The 23835-nt window shown below is 36.6% G+C and overlaps 1 protein-coding gene across 1 annotated transcript in view; it reads left to right on the top strand.

Annotated features, from left to right (window-relative positions):
• LY75 (lymphocyte antigen 75) overlaps window positions 1-23835 on the top strand; it is a 99883-nt gene that overhangs the window by 23273 nt on the left and 52775 nt on the right. The window contains exons 5-14 of the mRNA XM_012745224.2: window positions 2194-2304; window positions 3382-3522; window positions 5828-6019; window positions 6924-7081; window positions 8587-8697; window positions 9244-9332; window positions 9470-9639; window positions 11793-11992; window positions 13456-13598; window positions 22593-22674. Coding sequence (XP_012600678.2) covers window positions 2194-2304; window positions 3382-3522; window positions 5828-6019; window positions 6924-7081; window positions 8587-8697; window positions 9244-9332; window positions 9470-9639; window positions 11793-11992; window positions 13456-13598; window positions 22593-22674 — 1397 coding nt within the window. The remainder of the gene's footprint in view (window positions 1-2193; window positions 2305-3381; window positions 3523-5827; window positions 6020-6923; window positions 7082-8586; window positions 8698-9243; window positions 9333-9469; window positions 9640-11792; window positions 11993-13455; window positions 13599-22592; window positions 22675-23835) is intronic.

The following is a 23835-nucleotide window of genomic DNA, read 5'->3' as shown; positions in this document are numbered from 1 at the left end:
CTGAAGTAGTGGGAGTGTTTACTTCCTGCTGTGAGATATATGCAAAAGCTTCATGGAAGGGATGGTATTGAACTTGGGACGGCTGGGAAGTACTGCCTGGCCTTCCATAGTAACCCCACTAGAAATGAGTGGAAGGAATTCTGACTATCAGGGTATCATTGAGTCTGGATACCAGAAGTCCATCATAGTGTCCAGGACTTCTTTAGGAATGCTGTAAAATCAATTGCTTTTACTAATGAGGAAAAATATGTGTTAGATTCAATCTTCAAGGTATTTGTATACCAATGCTGGCAGCCCCTACTTATGTTTAGGAGGTGAAAGAGAAGGGTGAATCCAAAGTTCCCTCTTAGCATTCTCCTCAAGGCATCTACCCAACTATCCACCTTCTCCTTCCTTGATAGAGTACCCTTATTATTTATTTCCTTGAAAAAAGTGAGAGGAACCTTAGTTCCTCACCTTCATGGTTACAAATTTTTCTGTGCCTGTACTATCATCCTTCCAGCTTCTGCAAGACTAACTCCTTCCCCAAGCTTTTTGTATCCACATAACTATCTTCTATTTTCATCAGCTTACTCTACTGACTCCTCCCCACCTGGCTATCAGTTTGTTTTAACTTCTACCATTAAAATACATACATATTTCCTGGATCCTGCAGCCTCACCTCTTCTTTTCACAGTCAAGCTCCTTTGCAGTTCCCTCCTAAACTCACATTTGCTCTTCAGTGGAGCAATATAATTGAGCCTCTGTCCCCACTACCCACTTCCCAGGCTCCTGCTTGTCTCTTGAATGTGTCTGCATTACTGCTCTTGGCCCCTTTGCTTTTTGTTGCTGCTATTTCTGCTCTACCCAGCAAAGCCTTTCCACTCCCTGAATTTCAATTTTAGTGGAGTTACATGTTTTAGGCATTTGAGTTCTAAAGTCTCAGTTAAGTAAAGATTATGTATAATCAAGATTGCCCTCTAAAAGCCCTTAAAGTATGGATATGGTTTTCTATTTGCAAACCACCCTTTATTTATCTGTGTACTGCAATAATATATCATATGTAATTCCTTGAAAGGAATTAAGAAACTCTTATCAAATGTTACTGCTGGGACTATTTTATTGATTTATAAAGATTCCAACCTGTTAGCTCTTCCTGTTTGTCAGCATCATCTTTGCCTTTCATGGAACATTTAATTTCATCAAGTGCTCTATCTCTTCTACCTGGCCCTCAATTAATTTTTCAAATTCTTCCTTCATGATGTTGACAAAGTCTTGCTAGGTTCCTAAATAATACTATTGACTTCCTAAACAGTATTGAAAACTTTAAAATCATTTGCACATTTTTTTCATTCTTTTTCCAATATACATGGAACCATACAAGCATGATTGCATCCACCTTTTGTGTAGGCACATTGAGTGGCACATCAGAAATTGCCCTCACTACTTAAATTATCCTTGCTTCTCTCTCTCTCTCTCTCTCTCTCTCTCTCTCTCTCTCTCTTTGCTGATGGCATCTGGTTGTCAAATAATATTAAATACATTTGAATGATTGAATGATGCATCTTCCCTGCAGTGTGTGTGTGTGTGTGTGTGTGTCATTCTATATTGACAACCCACATGTTCCTCTGGACTCTAGAGCCATATATTCCATTGCTTTTGAAACAGCTCAGAAGTATTTCTGACCAAGTCCTAGAAACAATTTACCGTTTGGGGGATCCATGTATGTTTTCTTGTATTAGATTGAAATTCTTATGAGGGAAGGGAAGGGACTTTGTCAATTGGTTTTTATATTACTAGTGCCTGGCAAATAATATGTACTTAATGAATTTAAATTGTCAGTCTGGAATACATTCAGATCTTCGAAATCTGGAAGTACAATGGAAACTACTTTTGATAAGTCTTCTATATTACTACAAGAGGGTTAAAAATAGATAGTGAAACAGCTACTCTGAGAAGATTCTGCTCTTACCTTATAAGAAAGGCAACTGGACAAGCAGATAGGAAAGCAGAATCGAGTTAACTTATCAGCCTTTGGGTTTCTCAATGGTCCGAAGTTTTGTTGTCTATGAACATCACCTGCCTTTGATGCATAGACTCCTACAGGGATTCCTGCCTTATAATCAGGGCTTTTTGCTATTAGTAGAAACTTGTCTGATTTGGATAATAACTTAGGCAATTTTGTCACTTTTTAAAATTATGTAATTCTTACAGAAAAAGAAGGCATTGCTAGAATATTCTGGATTGGTTTAAATCAGCTGTACTCTGCTAGAGGCTGGGAATGGTCAGACCACAAGCCATTAAACTTTCTCAACTGGGACCCAGGTAACTGCTCCTTCCTTCACTTTGTAAAGAGCAAAAGCTTCAAAAAAACAAGAGCTACTCACTCACTGAGAGTTTATAAATATTTCAAATCTTGAGAACTCTTATCATGGTTACCCCTCAGAAGAATTGTTTTTACCTAAGCCATTCTTGATTGTGGTACTATTATAGAGAAGTGAACCACACCATGGGCAATCAAGCATTTGTCTCTGACCTTTTGGGCAACCCTGCATTTTTAAGTAAGAATAGGCCAGGAGCCATTCTGTGTCTCTTCTTAGGGGACTTGACATTTCTATGACTTACTCATGTTGTGCTTCATCTGCAGCTTAACTCTAATATGGAAATATTCCCTCATTTTCAAATGTGTGGGTTCAACCCACTATAGCACCCAAGTACTGACAACATAGTGGTTATAGTTTGTAACACAAATAAATAATTCAAAGAAAATTTTGTAGTGAACAAAAACAAAACCCTACTTAGCCAAAGACTTTTTCTCCACACAAAAGGATTAGATATATTTTTAAAAATAAAATCTTAGTCTTCTGACAAATGAGGAACCTAAAATTTAACACTAACATGAGTACAAATGTATTCTGTACACATACAGGAAAAACAGGTTAAGTGCAATAAAATACCAATTAGTCATTTTGGTTAATTTAGTTCACTAAACTTTCTTATTAGTAAATAAATTAACACTCTATTTTAAATAGAATCTTTAAAGATAATTTAGTCTTTAATTCAAGGCCTTAAAGGCATTACAGAATCATAAATTAATATTTTTACTATATGGAGTAGCAGATTAAGAGCTACTGACCATAGGATATGACTTGGAAGTCATTTCGGACAGAGATTTGGTTTTCATTTTTTAAATTAACTATAATATATTAGAGTATTTCCCCCTGTATCCTGTATTTTAGAAGAAAGATATTTTTAAGCACATGATTATCCATTGAGGCTTATATATTTCAATTTAGTTAAAAGTTTTAACTCTACTATGCATTCCCATAAGCAGAAAATTATTTTTTCTAGTCACCACCCTGGCCGCCTTCTTCTAACTTTTTGAAAATGCTACCTTTTAAGATAGGCCCAGTGCATCTATAATAGGTGGATCGAGCTGTGCGAGAATGGACGCCGAGTCTGGTTGGTGGCAGAGTTTTTCCTGTGAAGCTCAACTGCCCTATGTCTGCAGGAAACCGTTAAATGATACAGTGGAGTCAACAGGTATCTTTCTCATTTCCTCACACAAATAGGTCTCCACATCTTAGTTTTGTGAAATCAAGTAAATCCATTTCAGAGATCTATTTCCACCTTTCCTTCACCCAATACTGCCAATGCAGAAAAGTACTTAATTTTTGACCCTGTGGTTAGATATTATCAACTATAATATGAATAAAGCTTTGGTTGAGGAAACGAAGAATGTCAGGTAAAAATATGTATATGCCCAGAAGAATGCAGAGATATTCTAGATAGGAAATATATTTATGTTCATGGGTGGCTCTTTTGCCTCTATGGCAGTGATTCTCAACGTGTGGTCCCCAGGCCAAGACAATTACCATCACCGGTACCTGTTAGAAATGCAAATTCTCAGGACCCACCCCAGATTTACTGAATCAGAAACTCTAGGTGTGGGGCCCAGCAATCTGTGTTTTAAGAAGCCATCCAGGTGATTCTGATGCATGCTCAAGTCTGAGAACCACTGCTGCACTGACAGGTCTTATGTATTTTGTGCCTCTGTGCTGAGTCAGACACTGTGGACACAGGAGTAGTGCCAGGTTTTTCCAGCCGCTGCCCCACAACTCCTGGCTCTCTTCTATCCTTATTTGCCACACAGGTCTTTGCACTGAAAAATCAGGTAAAAAAGGAGAGGTGCAGAAGGACAAAATGTATACACAAGGGGTTTTTTTCCAGGGACTTTTAGGGTGAGAGGGACATAAGAACAGCTGAAATTTTGAGGAGGAGAGAAGTGTGAGGAGTTTTGGAAGAATGGAAAGGAGGAATGCCTTGACTGTTCAAGCACAGGTCCTGACATATACTGGGTCTTTGATTAAATCCTCACTGAATGAGAAAAACTAATTTTAAAATGTCCTGCTTTAAGAAACTATGGGAGAAGGGACTAAAGCATCTAAATTTCCATTCAAAAAGGAACATAGAGCAATTTTTTAAGAAAAAAAATAGGTATATAGAAGAAGGAATGTAGGAGGATGTTTTAAGATAATAGGAGGAAATGAACATTTATCTTCCAAGTTGATTCAAACCAAATTTAGTCCATTCAACAAAAGGCATAATAGAAAAGCCAGCACAAATGAAAATAAACTATAGCGACTGATGATAGATTAAGTAAATATCTAACAGTGGCAATTCTTAAGTAAATCATGATGTTTCCACATGATTGAATAATATGCAGTTATTAAAATAACTGTGCCAGCAGGAAAATATAAAGAGCAAAACAAAATGATATGCCTACTTATCATTTTAATCTTGTAAAAATATGTATTCATCGAAACAAAGCCTAGAATATGAAAATGATTGTATTAAGTTCCATTATGGGTGATATTTTTCCTCTGTTCCTTTATCATAATTATGAAATATAATAATAATAAGTGCTAGTTCAGAAACTTAAAGTTAATTGAGTTATCTTGCAAGTGAGAAAGGCTGGCTCAACCTGAATTTTATCTTTCAGTAAAAAATAAACTGTCCACATTTTTAATTTGCTGTGTTTTCTTATAACAAATATTCCAAGTGGTTCTGAATCAGTGAAGTCTGAATAATCAAGTCACTTTCTAGTTTTGTTAACGGGTAGAACTATTTTATGTGGTTTTACACATCACTCTTTTTCTCTAATCTAGAGAGATGAAACCTTCACTTGTGAGTTTTATCACAGTCAAAACAAAGAATCCCTAATTCCATAAGGACTGCCTGTCGAGCAGAGGGGAGAAAAGAAGAGGTCCAGAGATGTCCTTTGCCCTTTCCCTCCCTTGCTGCCATATCTTGAGTGTAGGGTGTACAAATGTCTTATTCTGTTCCTTAAATCTCTGCCTGTCCTTTGTTCAACAGTGAGCATGAATGCACATCCCCTTGCTAAGCTGACCAGACAAGAATAGGAGGCTCGACCTCATTATAATCTTCTCAAAGCAGAGACTAGAGGGAAACCTAACAAATCCCATACCCAGGAAAACACTTGTCACCAACCATCTTACCTCATGCCTTTCTTCTGTCTAACTAGGATTAAGGGCAGTCTCTTTGCTGATTGTGTCTACACCCCTTAAATAGTCTATGCCCAGCCATGTGGCACATTTGTGTCATGTTGAAGTCACATCATTATCTGAATCCCTGCAGGAAATCTTCTGATGCCATGGATACATCATTTATGTGGTAGGCACCACATAAATTCTTGTCACTGTAGTAGCTGATGTCACATTCCCCAGTTTTCCAGAGCCTTATTATTCAAGAAAGAAGAATTTACAATGTTATTGATTCAAAAATAGATCTATCTTTACTGGAATATAAATAGCTGCTTTTCCCCCAGATGTTTGGACATATTCAGATACCCGCTGTGATGCAGGCTGGCTGCCAAGTAATGGATTTTGCTATCTGCTGGTAAATAAAAGTGATTCCTGGGATGAGGCACATATGAAATGCAAAGCCTTCGGTAGTGACCTAATCAGCATTCATTCTCTAGCGGACATGGAGGTGGTTGTCACAAAACTCCATAATGGGGGTAAGTTTTTAAAAATATCCTATTTGAGAGGTTTAAAGCATTTTAGATACCCCTATTTTCAGACCTTTAGTGGGAATGAAAAGCTCACAATGTGGTCCTATAGATCAGCACTGTCCGGTAGGACTTCCTGTGGTGACAGAACTGTTCTACAACCCGCACCATCCAATACAGCAGCCACTAGCCACGTGTGGCTTCTGAGCACCTGAAATGCAGCTAGGGCAACCAAGGAACCAAATTATTACTTTTATTTAATTTTAGTTAATTTACCTTTGGATTTAAATGGCCACATGTGGCTACCAATTTGAGGGTACAACCATTAACTTGAATAATCTTCCTCTTCTTGTGAGATAAATTCTAGTTAAGCTGCTCCAAAAATGTATGTGATAATTATTTCTCTTTTGTAATTATGTGAAAGCTGAAGACTGGTAAACAAAAACATACGAGACTGCCAGTATTATGACCTTTTCCTAGAACTCACTAATAATAATAATACTAACAGATAGTAGATACCTACTCTGTTGCCAGCATGGTGCTCGTTGTTTTACTTGAGAAGGCAGCAAAGTCATTCCAAGGCAGTAGTGGACAATATTTATGTTCTAATTGGAATAGCTGTGGTTGTATTTATCATAATTTCATTAATCCCCATAAAGCAAAGTTTATCTACACCGAATATCAGGAACACCCCGCCTACAGTAGAGCTGTTCTACCTGTGCACTTTACTTGCATAAGTGACTTGCAAAGCCTCATTACCCAACCCACCTGCCTTATCAACATTTTATAGGCTAATTAAGAATACCACAAAGGCTCTTAAAACCCCATATCAGAATGTAAAAATTAGTATAACGATGTACATATTGAATTATGTAATTGCGTAAAACCAACACATAAAACATTTTTCTTTTAGATGCCAAGGAAGAAATATGGATAGGCCTTAAGAACATAAATGTACCAACTTTATTTCAGTGGTCAGATGGTACTGAAGTTACTCTAACATACTGGGATGAGAATGAGCCAAATGTTCCCTACAATCAGACTCCCAACTGTGTGTCCTATTTAGGAAAGGTAGGAAACTTCTTATGGTTTATTTATATTCTTATTGTTATACCTAATGATAATATTAGGGTTACTTTGGTTGGAATACTTGTGTTCAAATGGTAAGGAAAATAAAAGGTAAAAGCCCTGTAGATTGTATTTTTGGTAGCTACTGAAAAAAAAGATAAATAAAAGCAATTACTAAATAACCAACCTACTTCCTACTGAGATCATCTTCTCTGGTCTGAACAGATATAGAGAATGCTGTTAGAACTTAGATTCTTGTTGCCAGACTGGTTCTAATAACCTCCTTCCTCTCAGGACCAGGGTCTCTACCCTCCTTTCTGTCATAATGTGATATTTGGCATGTAGCCACAATTTAACCTGAAAAATTTCATCTGCTGAATTCATTTTCAGATTATTTTATGTTAATCCTACTTTGAGAAGTGAAAAAATATTTTTACTTAAAATTACGTCTTTGTTCAGAAAACATTGTACTCCTGTAGAATGACTAACATTTCTTAAACATGCTTTAGTTAATAATCCAAAATAGTATATATTTTGAGCATAAAGGGTATACATACCTCTATTTGTTTGTTTATGTCACTTTTCTGTGGACCTCTAACTGGTTATGAGGGTTACTGTGTCATCCAGACATCCAGAGAGACTTGAGTAAAAGCAATAAATGGTATGTATATTTAGAAGTGTCTCAGTAGTCATAATATGCTGAAATTAAAAAAAAAATTAAAAAAAGAAGTGTTTCAGTAGTAAAGATGTATTTGGAAAGGTGTCACATTTGGTGCTCTATTTAAAAGGATATCCAAGATGTCTTTAGAAGAGTATCAAAAATGGGAATAAGGTTCCATTAGCAAGAGTGAACTGATGGCATACTTAGACAGCATTCCAGTGTTCAAAACTGACCCTTATCATAACTGACTTATTAAAATATAATTTGAAGAATGAGTGACTTAGTCAATTAAGGAAAATTAATGTTAAGTAGCATATTTAAAAGAGAAAACTTTGAAATCTAGACGGAAGTAGAGTTGAAAGAAACTTTTGATTTAGAATTCTTGGAGAGTAGCTACTCCAACCACCATCTTTTTACATAAAAGGAAACTGAGACAAGGAGGTTAATTGACATGCCTAAAGGTTTTTTACATGTGGACAAACTTTGGCCATGTCATATGGAAGAAGACTAGAATGCTGGCAACTGTGGGCTGAGTTCTTCTCTCTTGAACTTCTATACTGAGTGTCTTCTAATGGATTTAATGGTTTTATGGTTACTCTCATAAGAAAATGAATTCATCTATAATGTGACCTTGAGGTGATGCTAAATAACAGGCTGTGAGTCACAACCTTGCAGGCCTGTTAGGTAGCATTTTCTAGGAATGTGTGCTCACATTTAATTATTCATTTATATTCATTCACTCTCTCTCTCTTTCCCTCTCTGTTTTCATGATTTCTGTGAGTTCAATTCTAAATATATGACAAACAATTTCTTTTGTGAGCAAATACTTTTGTCTCTTTTTTAAAAGCTAGATCAGTGGAAAGTCCAGTCATGTGAAGAGAAACTTAAATATGTATGTAAGAAAAAGGGAGAAAAAATGAACAATACAAGATCTGATAAGATGTGTCCTCCAGATGAGGTATGTCAAATCCCTGTGTAAAATTTCCTAAGCGTTATTGTGCCTTCTTGGTTAGAGATGGTAGTTGAGACTTAAACAATTCAGACTTAGAAAATAGCAGAAATTACTAGCTTCTGTTCATTTACATCAGAGCAAGCCAGAAGGCAGTGAATCCTAGCATATCGGCCTCCTTACAGAAGGTAAAAGAGTTACCTGTTCAATAATTTATATAAAAATATATATGATTATTCTGAATGGTGATATCTTTACTTCCTCCACTGATATTATTTTTGTTCAAAATTATTCAACCAACAACTCTTAAACCCTTAAGATGATCTAGGCACTAAGGGTAAAGACAATTAAGTCGTACTTTCTGTCTGACACAGGCTCACAGGCTATCTATGAAATGGCATCCCACCTTCATCACATGTATGAATTCACTGGCAATTTCCTCAATTTCTACAAGTTCTAAGATACTATCAACATAGCAGGAACTTACTTGTCAGACGGGAACATCATCAAGTCTGGAAAACAGTATAATATAATAATATTTCTCCTCTGATTTAGGGCTGGGAGAGACATGGAGAAACCTGTTACAAGATTTACAAGGATGAGGTCCCTTTTGGAACAAACTGCAATCTGACTATCACTAGCAGGTGTGACCATCAGTAAACATGTACTAGTAAACTCTTTACTCAGTTCTTTGGATAAATGATCTTCCTAAGAAAAAGGTGCATCTTCAAATTGATTCAATTATTGTAAAACACTCACCAGTTTGATTCTTCTTTTGTAGATTTGAGCAAGAATACCTAAATGATATGATGAAAAAGTATGATAAATCTCTAACAAAATACTTCTGGACTGGCCTGAGAGATATAGATTCACGTGGAGAGTATAGTTGGTCAACTGTTGGTGGAATAAAACAGGCTGTAACCTTTTCCAACTGGAAATTTCTTGAGCCAGGTGAGTGTCTTGGCCTTTAGAAGTAGTAGAATACAGTGACCAGTGAAATGTAGCCTCAAAAATATGCTCATCATTTACTCTTGAAATGTGAGGGAAATAATGATCTTCAGGACTAGAGTCTATCTATGGAACCATGAAGAGAAGCAGTGACTGTGCCTTCCCTGTGAAATCCTTGGGAATAATCCAATGAAAGAAGTTAGAAACCTCAGTTCTCCAAAACCACCATCTAACAACTCAGAGCCAGAACCACCAATGTGCGATTTTGATATCTCTTTGTAAATGTTATACAGAATCTGGAAGGTTCATTGCGAAGCACTTTACATTTTCATCTCTCTGCTTCTTAACTTCTTTCTCCAAAATTAAATGTGTTCATTTTTGTTATTCTCAATGGGTAAGAATTAAGGCTATATTGTATGTATTATTTATTTTGAAAGTTAGTTCTCCTTTCCCCAACCAGCATAAAGCATTAACCATAATTTTCCATAGAATCAGAACATTTGAGCCAGAATGGACCTCAGAAGTCCCTTCTGATTTTAGAGTTGAGAAAACAGGCTTAGGTGAATTACTTGACAAAGGTCATCCGGTTATTGAATTAGTAAAACCCAGAGCTCCTGATTTCCAAGCCAGTGCTTTTTAGAGGATTTTGGCTTTGAATAAGACAGCAGTTATATTAATATAAAACATTCTACTTTTCTCTCCTCGAATTATTTATATTTTCTTGTGTTGGTCTAAAGTGATCATATGCCAAATGTCTAGAGACTTCTGGATGAGAAAAAAAAAGAAAAAATTAAAAGAATAAATAAGTAAAAATAATTTTAAAAATTAATAAAAAATAAATAAAGTGATCATAAAGACTATTTTTTATAACACAGAGATTAGAACATGTAAGCCTGCTACTAAACAAAACATTTGAAATAGAGAATGACCACAAAATTTGTGACACATGGTCATCACCATCAATGTGTTGTTGGTAGTAACTAAGTCATCTTTTTATGTGTAGAAGATGGAACATACAGATGCTAATCCTGGTGACATCTCAAATTAAATTAGAAATACTCTAATGGATAAAACACAGAGATTTCTTTCTTTCTTTTTTTTTTTTTTTTTTTTTGAGACAGAGTGTCACACTCTTTCCTGGGCTAGGGTACATTGCTGTCCCCATAGCTCATGGCAGAGAGACTGCCATGTAGCTCTCTTCACCATTATTGCTCCCACTTCAACCAAGTTGGTCTATCATAGGCAAGCCATGGATAAGGGGACAGAACAGGGGAAAATAGCACACCCACTCAGGGTAGCAAGGCATTGTTTTTCCTAGTTCCTTGTTCCTCCTGCTGTTTGTGTATAAAACATGAGACCACAGGACTTCTCTGGTGTATAGAAGTTGTCCTCATTGCTTTCCAATTTATGTGACATTTCTTGCCTTCTGCCCACTTCAGATAGTGTAGTGTAATGGAAAACAGAGCAAGGCCTTTTGCAAAACAAATGTGGGTTCAAATCTCAACTCCACCACTCACTAACTACGACTGTGGGCAAATCACTTAGTCTTCATCTGGAAAGTAGATTTGATAATACAAACTACCTTTTAATGTTGTTATGAATAAATAAGATTATGACTGCCATCAAACAAATATATGTTACCACATACCTCCTTCTACCTTTATTCTACCACCCTTCCTTTGGATTTGAATCTAGGAGAGTTATGCTTTGAGATTTACTAAGTTGCTTAAAAACTCCTGAAAGTTGTTAAGGTAATTTGAACTACTGTCCTCAGCAGCATAGTGGTTTATAGTACAACCCTGGAAGTAGACCACATCGGTTCAAATCCTGGGTCCACCACTTAACTGATTCCATAACCTTGAACAAGTCGTTTAATTCTCACTATGTCTCAATTATGACAATAGAATCCACCCTACAGGTTTGTTGTGAAGTTGAATTGATTTAATCCTTTTAGAATAGTATCTGACAAATAATAAACACTTTTCTACATCACCTATCATCATCATCATTATTCTGAACAACACATTTCTTTCCTCCATTGTTTTCCTATTCCCTCCCCTCACCTTGGGTCAAATAAAGAGTAGAATCACTGAAAAATGTTTGAACTTTAATTTAAATTTTTAATTTTCCAATTAAACTTTCCAATTCAATCGTAGCTTCCCCAGGCGGATGCGTGGCTATGTCTACCGGAAAATCTCTTGGAAAGTGGGAGGTGAAAGACTGCAAAAGCTTCAGAGCACTTTCAATCTGCAAGAAAATAAGTGGACCACTTAAGCCTGAGGAAGCAGCCCCTAAGCCTAATGACCCCTGTCCTGAAGGCTGGCATAGTTTCCCCTCAGGTCTTTCTTGCTATAAGGTAAAGGAACATTCTTATTCAGTCTTTCAATGAAGTTATTTTTCTACTGATTCTCCTAGCTCACGTCCTTGTACAAATTATGCTCCTTCCCATAGACATACATAATGTGACTAAAGTGTCCAGCAGTGCAGAGTCCTTGGCAGGGCATCACTGAACATCTGGCGTCAGGCAGCTCAGCCCCACACCTGCATTTGTCCTACCAGATAGAACAGGGCCAACACCAGAACTGGCTCTTTCCAAGGTGTCTTTTCCCTGGGAAGTTGGGCAAGCCGTATGCCATACTGGCACTATGCTTGCAATTCTCACATCCATCTAATTCTTATTATCAAAGTAAGAGTTCCATCACTTCTTACAGTTATTTTGGGGTCTGCATCAGTCAGCTAGTCTCACAAACCATTAGATACCACCCCAAAATGGCCATCCATTCACTGGCAATAGCAATAAATATTTATTTAGTCTCACCTTCACAGATCCGCTAGGGTTTGACTGGTCTGGTTTGGGCTTGAATGGCCAGTTCTGCTTCCAACTGCGGGTAAGCTGTGCTGGGCTCCGGGGTCTGACTTGGGTGGGGTCCACTACCCTTCAATCTAGGGCTCAGGCTGAAGGGGCAGCAACTAAAGGGGCTTGCTTTTCTCACAGTAAATCACTGGAGCCCCAGAGGGCAAGCCAACTACATAAGCACATTTCAGCCCTCTTTACTTCCAGTAATATCCCATTGACAGCAAATGACATGACCAAGTGCCATGCCAAGCTACAGAAAAGTGCACTTCACTCACCCAGAGGCTGTGGCAAGAACGTGTAATTATGTTATTGCAGAAAACTGAAGAATCAGAACCAATAATTCAGCCTATCATTGTGTCATCTTCTCTTCCCAGTCCTCCTCCTCTTCTTCTTTTGAAATAACTATGGTTCCTTTAGCCATTGTTATTGGCTGATTAAAATTAGTCAGCACAAAACAAAGAAACAGTCCACAATGGCAGGTTTAGTTTTGCCACCTTATGTCAATGTTCACACCAGTGCAGCTTGCTCTCTGATTCTTCCTCACCAGAAAATACCTTGTTTTTCTGCAGGTCTCAGTGCCTTATGTTCAAAATTATATTGTTAGCACATTTCTTTGCTGAAGTCTACTCCCAAAGCATTCAAATTCACATGCATCCTTACAGCCTTGCCTGCTGGTTCATTTTGTCTTTCAAGGTCCTACAAATGCAGGAGAGCATTCTGCAGCCTAGCTAAGGAAGGCCATCCATCTGGCAGTGGGGGCTAGCACCTGTGCTGACCTTTAGTTGACACTTTCAGAGGACCTTCTGTGTCTCAGTATGTGTGCATTTACGTATGCCTTCATTATACCTATGAGAAGACATGTCAGGGACTCCCATATTTAATATTTAACTGTAATTGACTCTCGCACTATGAATACTTTACAATTATACCAGAAAAACAAATTAACATTATATTTTGTTAAGGTATTCCATGAAGAAAGAATTGTGAGAAAGAGGAACTGGGAAGAAGCTGAAAGATTCTGCCACGCACTTGGAGCACACCTTTCTAGCTTCAGTCATGTGGATGAAATAAAGGAATTTCTTCACCTTTTAATGGACCAGTTCAGGTAATACTCTTAGAATGAGAATTTCTATGCTGAAGTTGATGTCCTGTAGGTATTCAAAGTTGGCATGTTTTATTATCTGAAAGGTCATTCCGTGCTTAGCAGTCATGCAGCATCAAGCACCCTTATCTGCAAGATACTATGAGGGGGTCAAAGTTGAGTGAGACATAGTTTCCACCCTTTGTATAATAAATCCCAACAACAAGATAAGAAAAGTATGGTGAAAACTCTAGAGCCTAGGTAAGGAAGGGCCTTGGGAACTCAGAGGAGAGCGGAAGTGTTTCTGGGAAGTATAATTGGGAAAAAATATCATGAAGAAGGCTGGTTCTTGGAAGGTAGGTAATATTTTGAAGGGTAAGATAGGAGAAGGAGCCATAAAAAACAAAAACAAAAGAACACAAGCAAAGGTACTGTGACCTGAATATACAGGTATGGTTGAAGAGAAATAAGTCATACAATTTAGCTGGAAATGGGGTTTGGGTATGAAATTGGAATGTCCTTGCTTGCCCTGGAGCATGATCTGAAGTCAATAAGCAAAAACAAATGAGCAAAAATAAAGTTTATGTGTATATATATATACCTGTATACACACACATACATATACACATATGTATATATTCATGTGGATATATACATGCAGAGAGGGAGGGGTCAGCAGGTAGACACAGGGCAGCTAATTAGAAAGCTATTACAATCGCCCTAGTGGAAACCTGCCTTGAGGAAGGGCAGTAAGAATAGGAATGTAGGAAAGTGATCAACGATTTACAGCCATTGTGATTTTGATGTTAGGGTGGAAGAAGCCTTCCTGGACAATTTTCCTGATGCCTTTAAGGATAATACAGAGAAATATGGGCTAGGTCCTGCTATTATGGGAGGGAAATTTCTCTGACAAAATTGGGGACAATCATGGGTATCAGGGGCTTCAACCGTACAAATTTATTTTTCTCTTCCCTCACTTTTCTGAACTGAAAAAACCCAAAGCTGTAAATCAAGGATTCTGAGTATACCAGGAAAAATTACTGAAAAGAAACCACCACCTGGACATAGCCTAGTGAACATTTTCCCAATTATTTTGAGTCAAACAAAAACCTCAAAGAAAAACAGCAAAAAATAAACAAAATAGATTACCAAAACACGAAATCTAACTATCCTTCTTCTCTGGGACATTAAATATAGAAGACATTTAAAGACTGACATCTAAAGAGTTTTGAGGTAGAAAATGTTTGTAGTGTATTCATTTTAGTTCCCAACTAACTTCGTTTGCAAAAAGATTAATTGATATTAATTACCTATGTTCCCTTCTTGGAAAAAAATTTTCAAAGACATATTCCAGCAGAGAGATGAGTAAAAAACCAAGAACACATGAATGGGTACAGTTGGTCCTCTGTATTCATGGGTTCTACATCCACAGATTCAACCAATAGCAGATTGAAAATATTTGGAAAAGCAAACGATAAAAAATAATGATACAACAATTTAAAAAACACAAATACAAATCATATAGTATAACAACTATTTATATAGCATTTACACTGTGTTAGGTATTATAAGTAATCTAGAGATGATTAAAGTATACAAGAGCATGTGCATAGATTATGTGCAAATATTCATTTTATATAAGGAACTTGAACATCCTCAGATTTTGTTGTTGGGAGGTGGGGGAGGTCCTGGAACTAATCCCCCACAGATAGTAAGGGATGGCTGCAGTTTATTATAAAATAATTGGAAGCAAGAATATAATATAAAGACACTGGCTGCACATAATGGCTTACACTCATAATCACAGCACTTTGGGAGGCCAAAACAGGAGGATTGCTTGAGGCCAGGAGTTCGAAACCAGCCTGGGCAAAATAGCAAGACCTTGTCTCTACAAAAAAAAAAAAAAAAAATTATCCAAGCATGGTGGCACACACCTATAGTCCTAGCTGGTTGGGAGGCTGAGGTGAGAGGATGGCTTGAGCCCGTGAGTTTGAGGTACAGTGAGCTGTGATTGCCACTGCACTCCAACGTGGGTGACAGAGTGAGGACCTGCCTTTAAAAACATTCAAAATAAATTTAAAAATTTACAAAAACATGGCTCTAAGTTACAATAAATGTAATTATAAAAATAGAATAAAACTACCCAAATCTTGAAAGAGAAACATAAGAATATTTAAATACATGAAGTATTTAACTCTGTTTATAAATAAAAACTAAGATAGAGAGAAAACAGTTGTGAAAAAAAAAGTATAATAAATTCCTCATTTGACATGGAAATCATATTTAGAAACCCAGATTATTTACACTGTATTAGGTATTATAAGTAATCTAGAGATGATTCATGTATATGAGAGGATGTACATCAGTTATGTATAAATACTCATTTTATATAAGGAACTTGAACATCCTCAGATTTTGTTGTCAGTGGTGGGGGTAAAATTTGCTATTTATTCCCGGCTTCGTATATAAATATGTCTCATATATATAATATATTTAATAAATACAATTAATATATATTATTATTAAATTAAGAATAGGCTGGTCTGAGTGCAATAGTGTTTACAACTAATTGATCACAACCAGTTAAAGATTCCTTTGTTCCTTCTTCACTCCCACCAATTCACTTGATTAGCCTGAAAAAAATAAAAAGAATAAAAGAATAGGTCAAAGCAATAGCGATATTACAGTTAATGATGAAGCATTGTCAAATGCATTGCCCTGAAATTCAGAAAAATGTAAGGATCCCTATTATCATCACTATTGTAGATTTTGGTTTGGAATGCATCCCCTGTGCATTAAGATTAAAAACAATACCAGAATGGGTAAATGTTTATAATATATTAAGTGGAGGGAAAGGCCAATTATAAAAGAGTAAAAAATATATTATTTATAAAAGAGTAAAAAATATATTATTTACTTGAAAAACTAGACTGCAAAAATACATTTAAAAAATAATGTTTGTTACCTCTGAGAGGTAAGATTCTGGGTGATTTAAAAAATGTTTTCTTTGAAAATTTCCACATTTTTCAGATTTGTTTTAACATAGCCACTACTGTATTTTTCTCATTAAAGAAAGTAGTTTTACTATGATGTCCTGGGAACCTGTTGTAAAATGCAATACTTGTGTTCTGTAAGTATTCATTTAGTAAGCATCTAGTGTAGAATTTCAGGTATTCTAGACTTCATTCTCTAGTGTTAGAAATTAACATACAAAATTTCATTGCAGACTGACCTAAGCCAATTTGTATATACTAACCTACAGGTTCTTTTTGAGGTGAGCATCAGCTATTCTCTCACAATTTTGAGAGTAGATTGTAATCAATACAAAATTCAGACCAAATTCTTCCACACAAATTCTGTCATGTAATACAGACATTTATTACACAAACTTTCATGAAGCAGACAAAAAAACATTTCATACAACCTGTTTTATAAGCTTGACAACATCTCAGCAAACTATCCTTTTTAAGTGTTCTAACTGCCATCTCACAGAGAAAGTTCACTTGAGGCAGATGTGACAATATTCCAACGGAAGAATTGTGTTCCTATGCAAATCAGCATCAAACCGTCACCGTCACCTGACCCAATGACTGGACATGGCATTATTTAGGGATCAAGCCACACATGCCCTTTCTAAAGGTACAAACTATCACCTTAAAAGACTCTAATACTCTTTCACTATGGGTGTTTCTGGATATTTTAACTAATCCTCATATCTTAAATAACTTAAATTTCACCAGTGAGAGCTCATTTCTTACATCATGCTGATTAACAAGCTTCTTATTTCACTGACATAAACTCATTTCTGACAGTTACTCAACAAGTGACCAAAGCCTCCAGTGTGGCTTTGAATCACAGAGGTCCTTGTGGTGGCCACCATTGGAGCACAGCCCTTCTAATACACTGCCAGTCTTCCCTGACATGCATTTCAAGCAGGGCAACTTAAGGGCCCCTGGATCTCAAGCTTGGCACATACGATGTTGTACTGGCTACGAAAAATATTTTTAAGTAAAATACCAACATAACAAACTCTAGATTCCCAAGCAAGGGAATCTTGCTAACTGGAACAGAGAGCCATGGATAAGTACTAAGCAATGAAGTTATAGATATTTGTGGGAATCAATTAATGGAAAACATTGGAATATCATATATGAGAGAAATGACCATTGAGAGAATCCATATACAGAATGGATTACACTAGGAAACAAAACTAACATGAGAGATAACTAAGGAACTTTTCTTACTCATTTTTTTGTTTCTGATAGCCATTGTTGAATACTGATAGCCATTGTTGAATACTTCCATTAAAAAATTACTAGAAGTTCATTATGTAAAATTTGGAAAATATAAAAAAGGATATAGGCCAAGCGTGGTGGCTCACACCTGTAATCCTAGCACTCTGGGAGGCCGAGGCGGGTAGATCGCTCAAGGTCGGGAGTTTGAAAACAGCCTGAGCGAGACCCCGTCTCTACTAAAAATAGAAAGAAATTAATTGACCAACTAAAAATATATATAGAAAAAATTAGCCGAGCATGGTGGCACATGCCTGTAGTCCCAGCTACTCGGAAGGCTGAGGCAGTAGGATCCCTTGAGCCCAGGAGATTGAGGTTGCTGTGAGCTAGACTGACGCCATGGCACTCACTCTAGCCTGAGCAACAAAGTGAGACTCTGTCTCCAAACAAAACAAAACAAAAAAGGATATGGAAGAAAATAAAAATCACCTTGAATCCTAATTCCCACTTAACATTTAGTGTCAACCCTTTCCATTTTCTTCCATTCCTACACATACAGCTTTTACAAAATTTATTTTCCACAGAATTTACTATGTTTAATTTTTTCTAATGACAAAAGTAATGCATATTGAATATAGAAAGCAGAAAATCACAGAGAAAAAACAAATCTCCATAATCCCTTCATTCATAGGAACTATATTTTATTTGTACTCCAATCCTGGCAGCTAACACAAGGCCGTATTAAGCAGACTATGTTATCTACTTAATAAGTTCTCTATAGTAAAGAGATCGTGGCCTGTACTGTACTTGGAAAGACAACATATTCTAAAACCAAAATTGTAACCATAGCTTAAAGAAAAGAAGGAAGCAAATCCATTTACATTAGAAAATGATTCTAAAACTATTCCTTGAATGCCTTAGCATTTTATTGCAAGAATTGACCTTTCTCAGCAAGCATCCATTGCCCAAATTATGTATCACATGCCAAGGAGTTAAGTCAGATTACTGCTCTACCTCTCACAACCTAAATTCCACATCTCTATTTGTATTTCAATGAAAAGGATTCATGGCACACCAAGTCATTAAGCCTCTTAGATCTTTGCAACTCTTAATGGCAGCCCAACAGGGAAAGCCATTGTAGAGCAAAATTGGCCATAGGATTAGAGAAGAAAGCCTTGTTTGCAAAGCCATTGCTGCTGTGTACACTACCTCCTGTGATGTGCCATGAATGGATTTAGATATAAATCTAAGGCTTTACAGACTTAACACCCTCATCAAATAGTATTTATTGGGTGTTATGGCTGAGAGACTATTTTCCTTAGCAACCAGATGCAGTAGGAATTTTGACTAAGGATAGGAATTTTAACACAATTTCACATATTAACCTTTTATGTAATGTCTTCTTAACCTAATAGCCTTAAAACCATACTCTTAGTGCTGGAGTAGAAGAAATTTATAAAGACAGAGAGAATTTCAGTTCGACTGGATTCCCTAGTTATGATCAGGTGCATATTTTCTCTCAAATTTTCTAAAACCTACATTGGAGGTATGCAATGGTTAATGTGATTTAAAATTGCTTATTTTCCTTATCTGCCTGCAACCAAACCAGGTCAAACCAGGAACAAGTTACAATTCAGGAAATATTTTCTACTTTTGATCACAACACACACACACACAAAGTAGCTACTATTTTCTGTGTTTATGACACCCTGGTGCATCCCTTGAAATGAGGCTGAAATCTGTAAACTTCTGGGTTGAAATGAAGTTCATTTTTGGAAAGTGGTGGAAATAGAAATTTTGGACACTTGGGCATACTCTTTGAGAAACTGTTCTCTGAGATGAAGCATAGGAGTCAGACATAGGCTTGAAAGAAGAGAAGTTTCTAAGTGGGAAGAGGGGAGCCATTAGCTGAGAGAAGACTGGGTGTGAGCATGTGGAGCCGAGAAAGGTTAGGGACAAACCTCTGAAAAGGCCACCCGTGGGAGCCTCCTAATGCAGGTGACACACGATCTTTTATCCACTGGAGCCTCCTCGTGCAGGTGACAAATGTGATCTTTAATCATCTCCCTGGTGGTACTGTTGATTGTGTAAAGAAAATGAAACATCTGAGGCTTACTTTAGAGAAACACAAAATTCTACACACATTCCCCAGGCCCAAATATATCGTGTGCAAAGAGCTGTGAGAAGTGAAGGTCTATCCCCAAGTAAGTATGAGGAAGGAAACTTAACCTCCTCTTTTTTTTTTTTTAGCCATCCGCCCTTAATGATGCTGGAGATGGCAATTATCCAGGCCCTGTGGTTTAGCAATCTAGCATTTGGGCAGCACAGCACACGTGGAAGCCTGTGAGAAAGCTCTGATTAGCTGGAGACATAAACTGCAATTTAAACTGGACTTAATTGTCTCTACTGGATTTATCTTAAGTCCACAAATTGTTGATCTTTCTTTATGTAAGATAACACTATAGTAATAAAAATGAAAAAGGGACGGAACTCACATTCCATTGCATTAAATTTAAAGACTTGAGGTTGAAAAGATGAAAAAGTATTTACTGATATCAAAGTATGAGGGAAAATAAATGTGAGGGGATGTTAAACAAAGGAGAGAGATAAAGGCAATTATTTTATTAAAAAGTGAGAAATTAATTTAAAATTGTTTGCTCCAGCCTTTTATTCACTAGCAAATTTTATAAAAATGCTGACTTATTTCCCAGTAGACTTATAGCTGTATATTCCATATATTCCATACATTCTACTGAGCTTGACAATAATGGAGTTTTTAGATTTAGATTCTACTCCTTCTCTAATATGTATTCTCTATTATATTTATATATACATATTATGTATGCTTATATATACACGTATTGATCATACATACCATGTGTCAATATGTTAAATTATTAATATATGGTATATAATTGGTCTATTTATTAAGGCTTAAACAGTATAATAAATTTTAGGGAATACTCTCAAGTATAGAGTTAAGAGGCCAAGACAATTTTTATAGTTATATCATTTTAATTGATGCTGGCTATATATATCCCTGGCTAGAGTATAAGTTTATTTGAGGGGAAAGAATTACTTAAGTGTATGTCTTATCTCTATGTAGTTTTGTATACATTCTTCCTTGGAATGCCTATCTTTTTCCTCTTGGCCAATATGAACAATGGCATATGATAAGCACTCAGATTATGGCTGGAAAGAAATATCAGCCAACCCTCGAAGAAAATCTTTTGTCCTACTAATCTCACAAAGTATTTCCTCACTTCTTGCAGTCCAGAATTACCTCTCCTTTCTCTGAGCTTTTGTAGCACTTAAAATTCATACCACTCTTTGATAGCATTCATAAATAGTCTTAATCATATTTTCTTTGTTCATATATATCTTGTCTCCCTATTTTGTATTCCATTTGAGTATAGATATTAGGTGTTGTACTTCTATGTATCATCATTGCACCTAGCTCAGTGGTTTGTACATAAAAAGAGAACACTTACAAATATTAAGTTTACTAAATTAAGTGATTGCTTAATCATATTTCTCTGATGTATTTCTTTTTTTTTTTTTCTTTTTTTTGAGACAGAGTCTCACTCTGTTGCCTGGGCTAGAGTGCTGTGGCATCAGCCTAGCTTACAGGAACCTCGAACTTCTGGGCTCAGGCAATCCTCCTGCCTCAGCCTCCCGAGTAGCTGGGACTACAAGCATGTGCCACCATGCCTGGCTAAATTTTTCTGTATATTTTTAGTTGGCCAATTAATTTTTATTTTTGGTAGAGACAAGGTCTCGCTCTTGCTCAGGCTGGTTTTGAACTCCTGACCTCGAACAATCCACCCTCCTCGGCCTCCCAGAGTGCTAGGGTCACAGGCATGAGCCACCGCACCCGGCCTAAAAAGCTCTCCAGTATATTTCTTTGACACTTACAGAATACTCAAATACTTGCTTACTTTAAACTTAATCAGCAGCAGGAATTAAACTGTTTTTAAAATCCTGTTTAATAAAAATTTAGCCAAGCCCGGGCAGTGGTGGCTCACGCCTGTAATCCTAACACTCTGGGAGGCTGAGGCAGGTGGATTGCTCAAGGTCAAGAGTTCTAAACCAGCCTGAGCAAGAGCAAGACCCCGTCTCTACTATAAATAGAAAGAAATTAATTGGCCAACTAATATATATAGAAAAAATTGGCAGGGCATAGTGGCGCATGCCTGTAGTCCCAGCTACTCAGGAGGCTGAAGCAGCAGGATTGCTTGAGCCCAGGAGTTTGAGGTTGCTGTGAGCTAGGCTGATGCCATGGCACTCACTCTAGCCTGGGCAGCAAAGTGAGACTCTGTCTCAAAAAAAAGAAAAATAAAAAAAATAAAAATTTAGCCAAATGGCTTGTTTTGCATTTTGAAGAAAAAAGTTTGATAGTGTTTATAAACAAATGCTTTAAGGAAATAGCATTGTTGCATTTGACTGTATCTGAAAACATTATCTAATATTCGGGCACTGTAGTAAAAGTTTTGGAATAATAACAATTTTTTCCTCTAAAGTTCAAAGCAGAATAGCTTTTGCCTTTTATATGAATAAAACAACTTAAAATATGGTTTTAAAAGTATAGTGCTTTTTCAATAGCTACTCCATATTAAGGGTTTAGTTTCATTTCAGAAGTCTTCTTTATAAAAGTTGTCTTTTATTTTCAGTTAGTTTCAAGACCTACTGAATAAACGTACATCTCTGAAACACTTTAGACATGTCAATGCTAAATATTTTTACCAAATATTGTCCTTAAGTTTTCTAACACTTTCTTTTTACATAGTGGCCAGCGTTGGCTGTGGATTGGTTTGAATAAAAGAAGCCCAGATTTACAAGGATCCTGGCAATGGAGTGATCATACACCAGTAAGTTAAAACTTTCTTTTTTTGGGTAACATGGAAGAAGTTTTTTTTTCACTAAAAAGTTGACTGTTAAATAATACATCCACACCTAAAATTTGTATGGAACCACAAAAAACCCTGAACAGCCAAAGCAATCTTGAACAAAAAAGCAAAGCTAGAGGCATAATACTACCTGACTTCAAAATATACTACAAAGCTATAATAACCAAAACAGCATAGTACAAGCATAAAAAAGACACATAGACCAATGGAACAGAATAGAGAGCTCAGAAATAAATCCATACATTTACAGCCAACTGATTTTCAACAAAAGTGCCAAGAATAAACAATGCTCAAAAAACTGGATACTCACATGCAAAAGTATGAAATTAATCCCTTATCTCATACCATATACAAAAATCAATGCAAAAAGGCTTAAAGACTTAAACGTAAGACTTGAAACTATGAAACTACTAGAAGAAAACAGGGGAAAGCTCTATGACATTGGTTTGGGAAATGATTTTTTGTGTATGACCCCAATAGCACAGGCAATAAAAACAAAAATAGACAAATGAGATCACATCAAACTAAAAGGCTTCAGCATAGCAAAGGAAACAATCAACAATGAAGAGACAACCTACAGAATGGGAGAACATATTTGCACCTCTTCATCAGATATCCAAAATACAGTCATGTGTTGCTTAATGATGGGGATACATTCTGAAAAATGTGTCGTTAGGCAATTTTATCATAATGCAAACATAGTGTACTAACACAAACCTAGATGGTATGGCCTACTACGAACCTACGCCACACCTAAGCCATATATTGCTCTTCAGCTACAAACCTGTACAGTATCCAGGGATGGGGAAACCGCAGCCTTCTGATTTCAAGATTATTCTTTTTTTAAGCACCAAAGGATGCTAAAAAGCTTCATCTTTCTCTGCTGTACCCTTTTAATAAAAGGATTTGTTCTGTAAAATTTGGATTCAGTTCAAAGGCTGTACTTAAAAACCTAGAAGGCCACAAGTGGCCTTAAGACTACAGGTTCTTCACCCCTGTGCGGCATTACATCTTATGGGACCACCGTCACATATGTGGATTCATCATTGACTAAAACATCATTATGTGGCACCTAACTGTATATGAGGAACTCAATGCAGTAGCAAGAAAACAACCCAGTTT

This window comes from Microcebus murinus, chromosome 8, assembly GCF_040939455.1.
Source record: "Microcebus murinus isolate Inina chromosome 8, M.murinus_Inina_mat1.0, whole genome shotgun sequence".
Taxonomy (NCBI): Eukaryota; Metazoa; Chordata; class Mammalia; order Primates; family Cheirogaleidae; genus Microcebus; species Microcebus murinus.
This window is presented reverse-complemented; position numbering and strand designations above follow the sequence as displayed.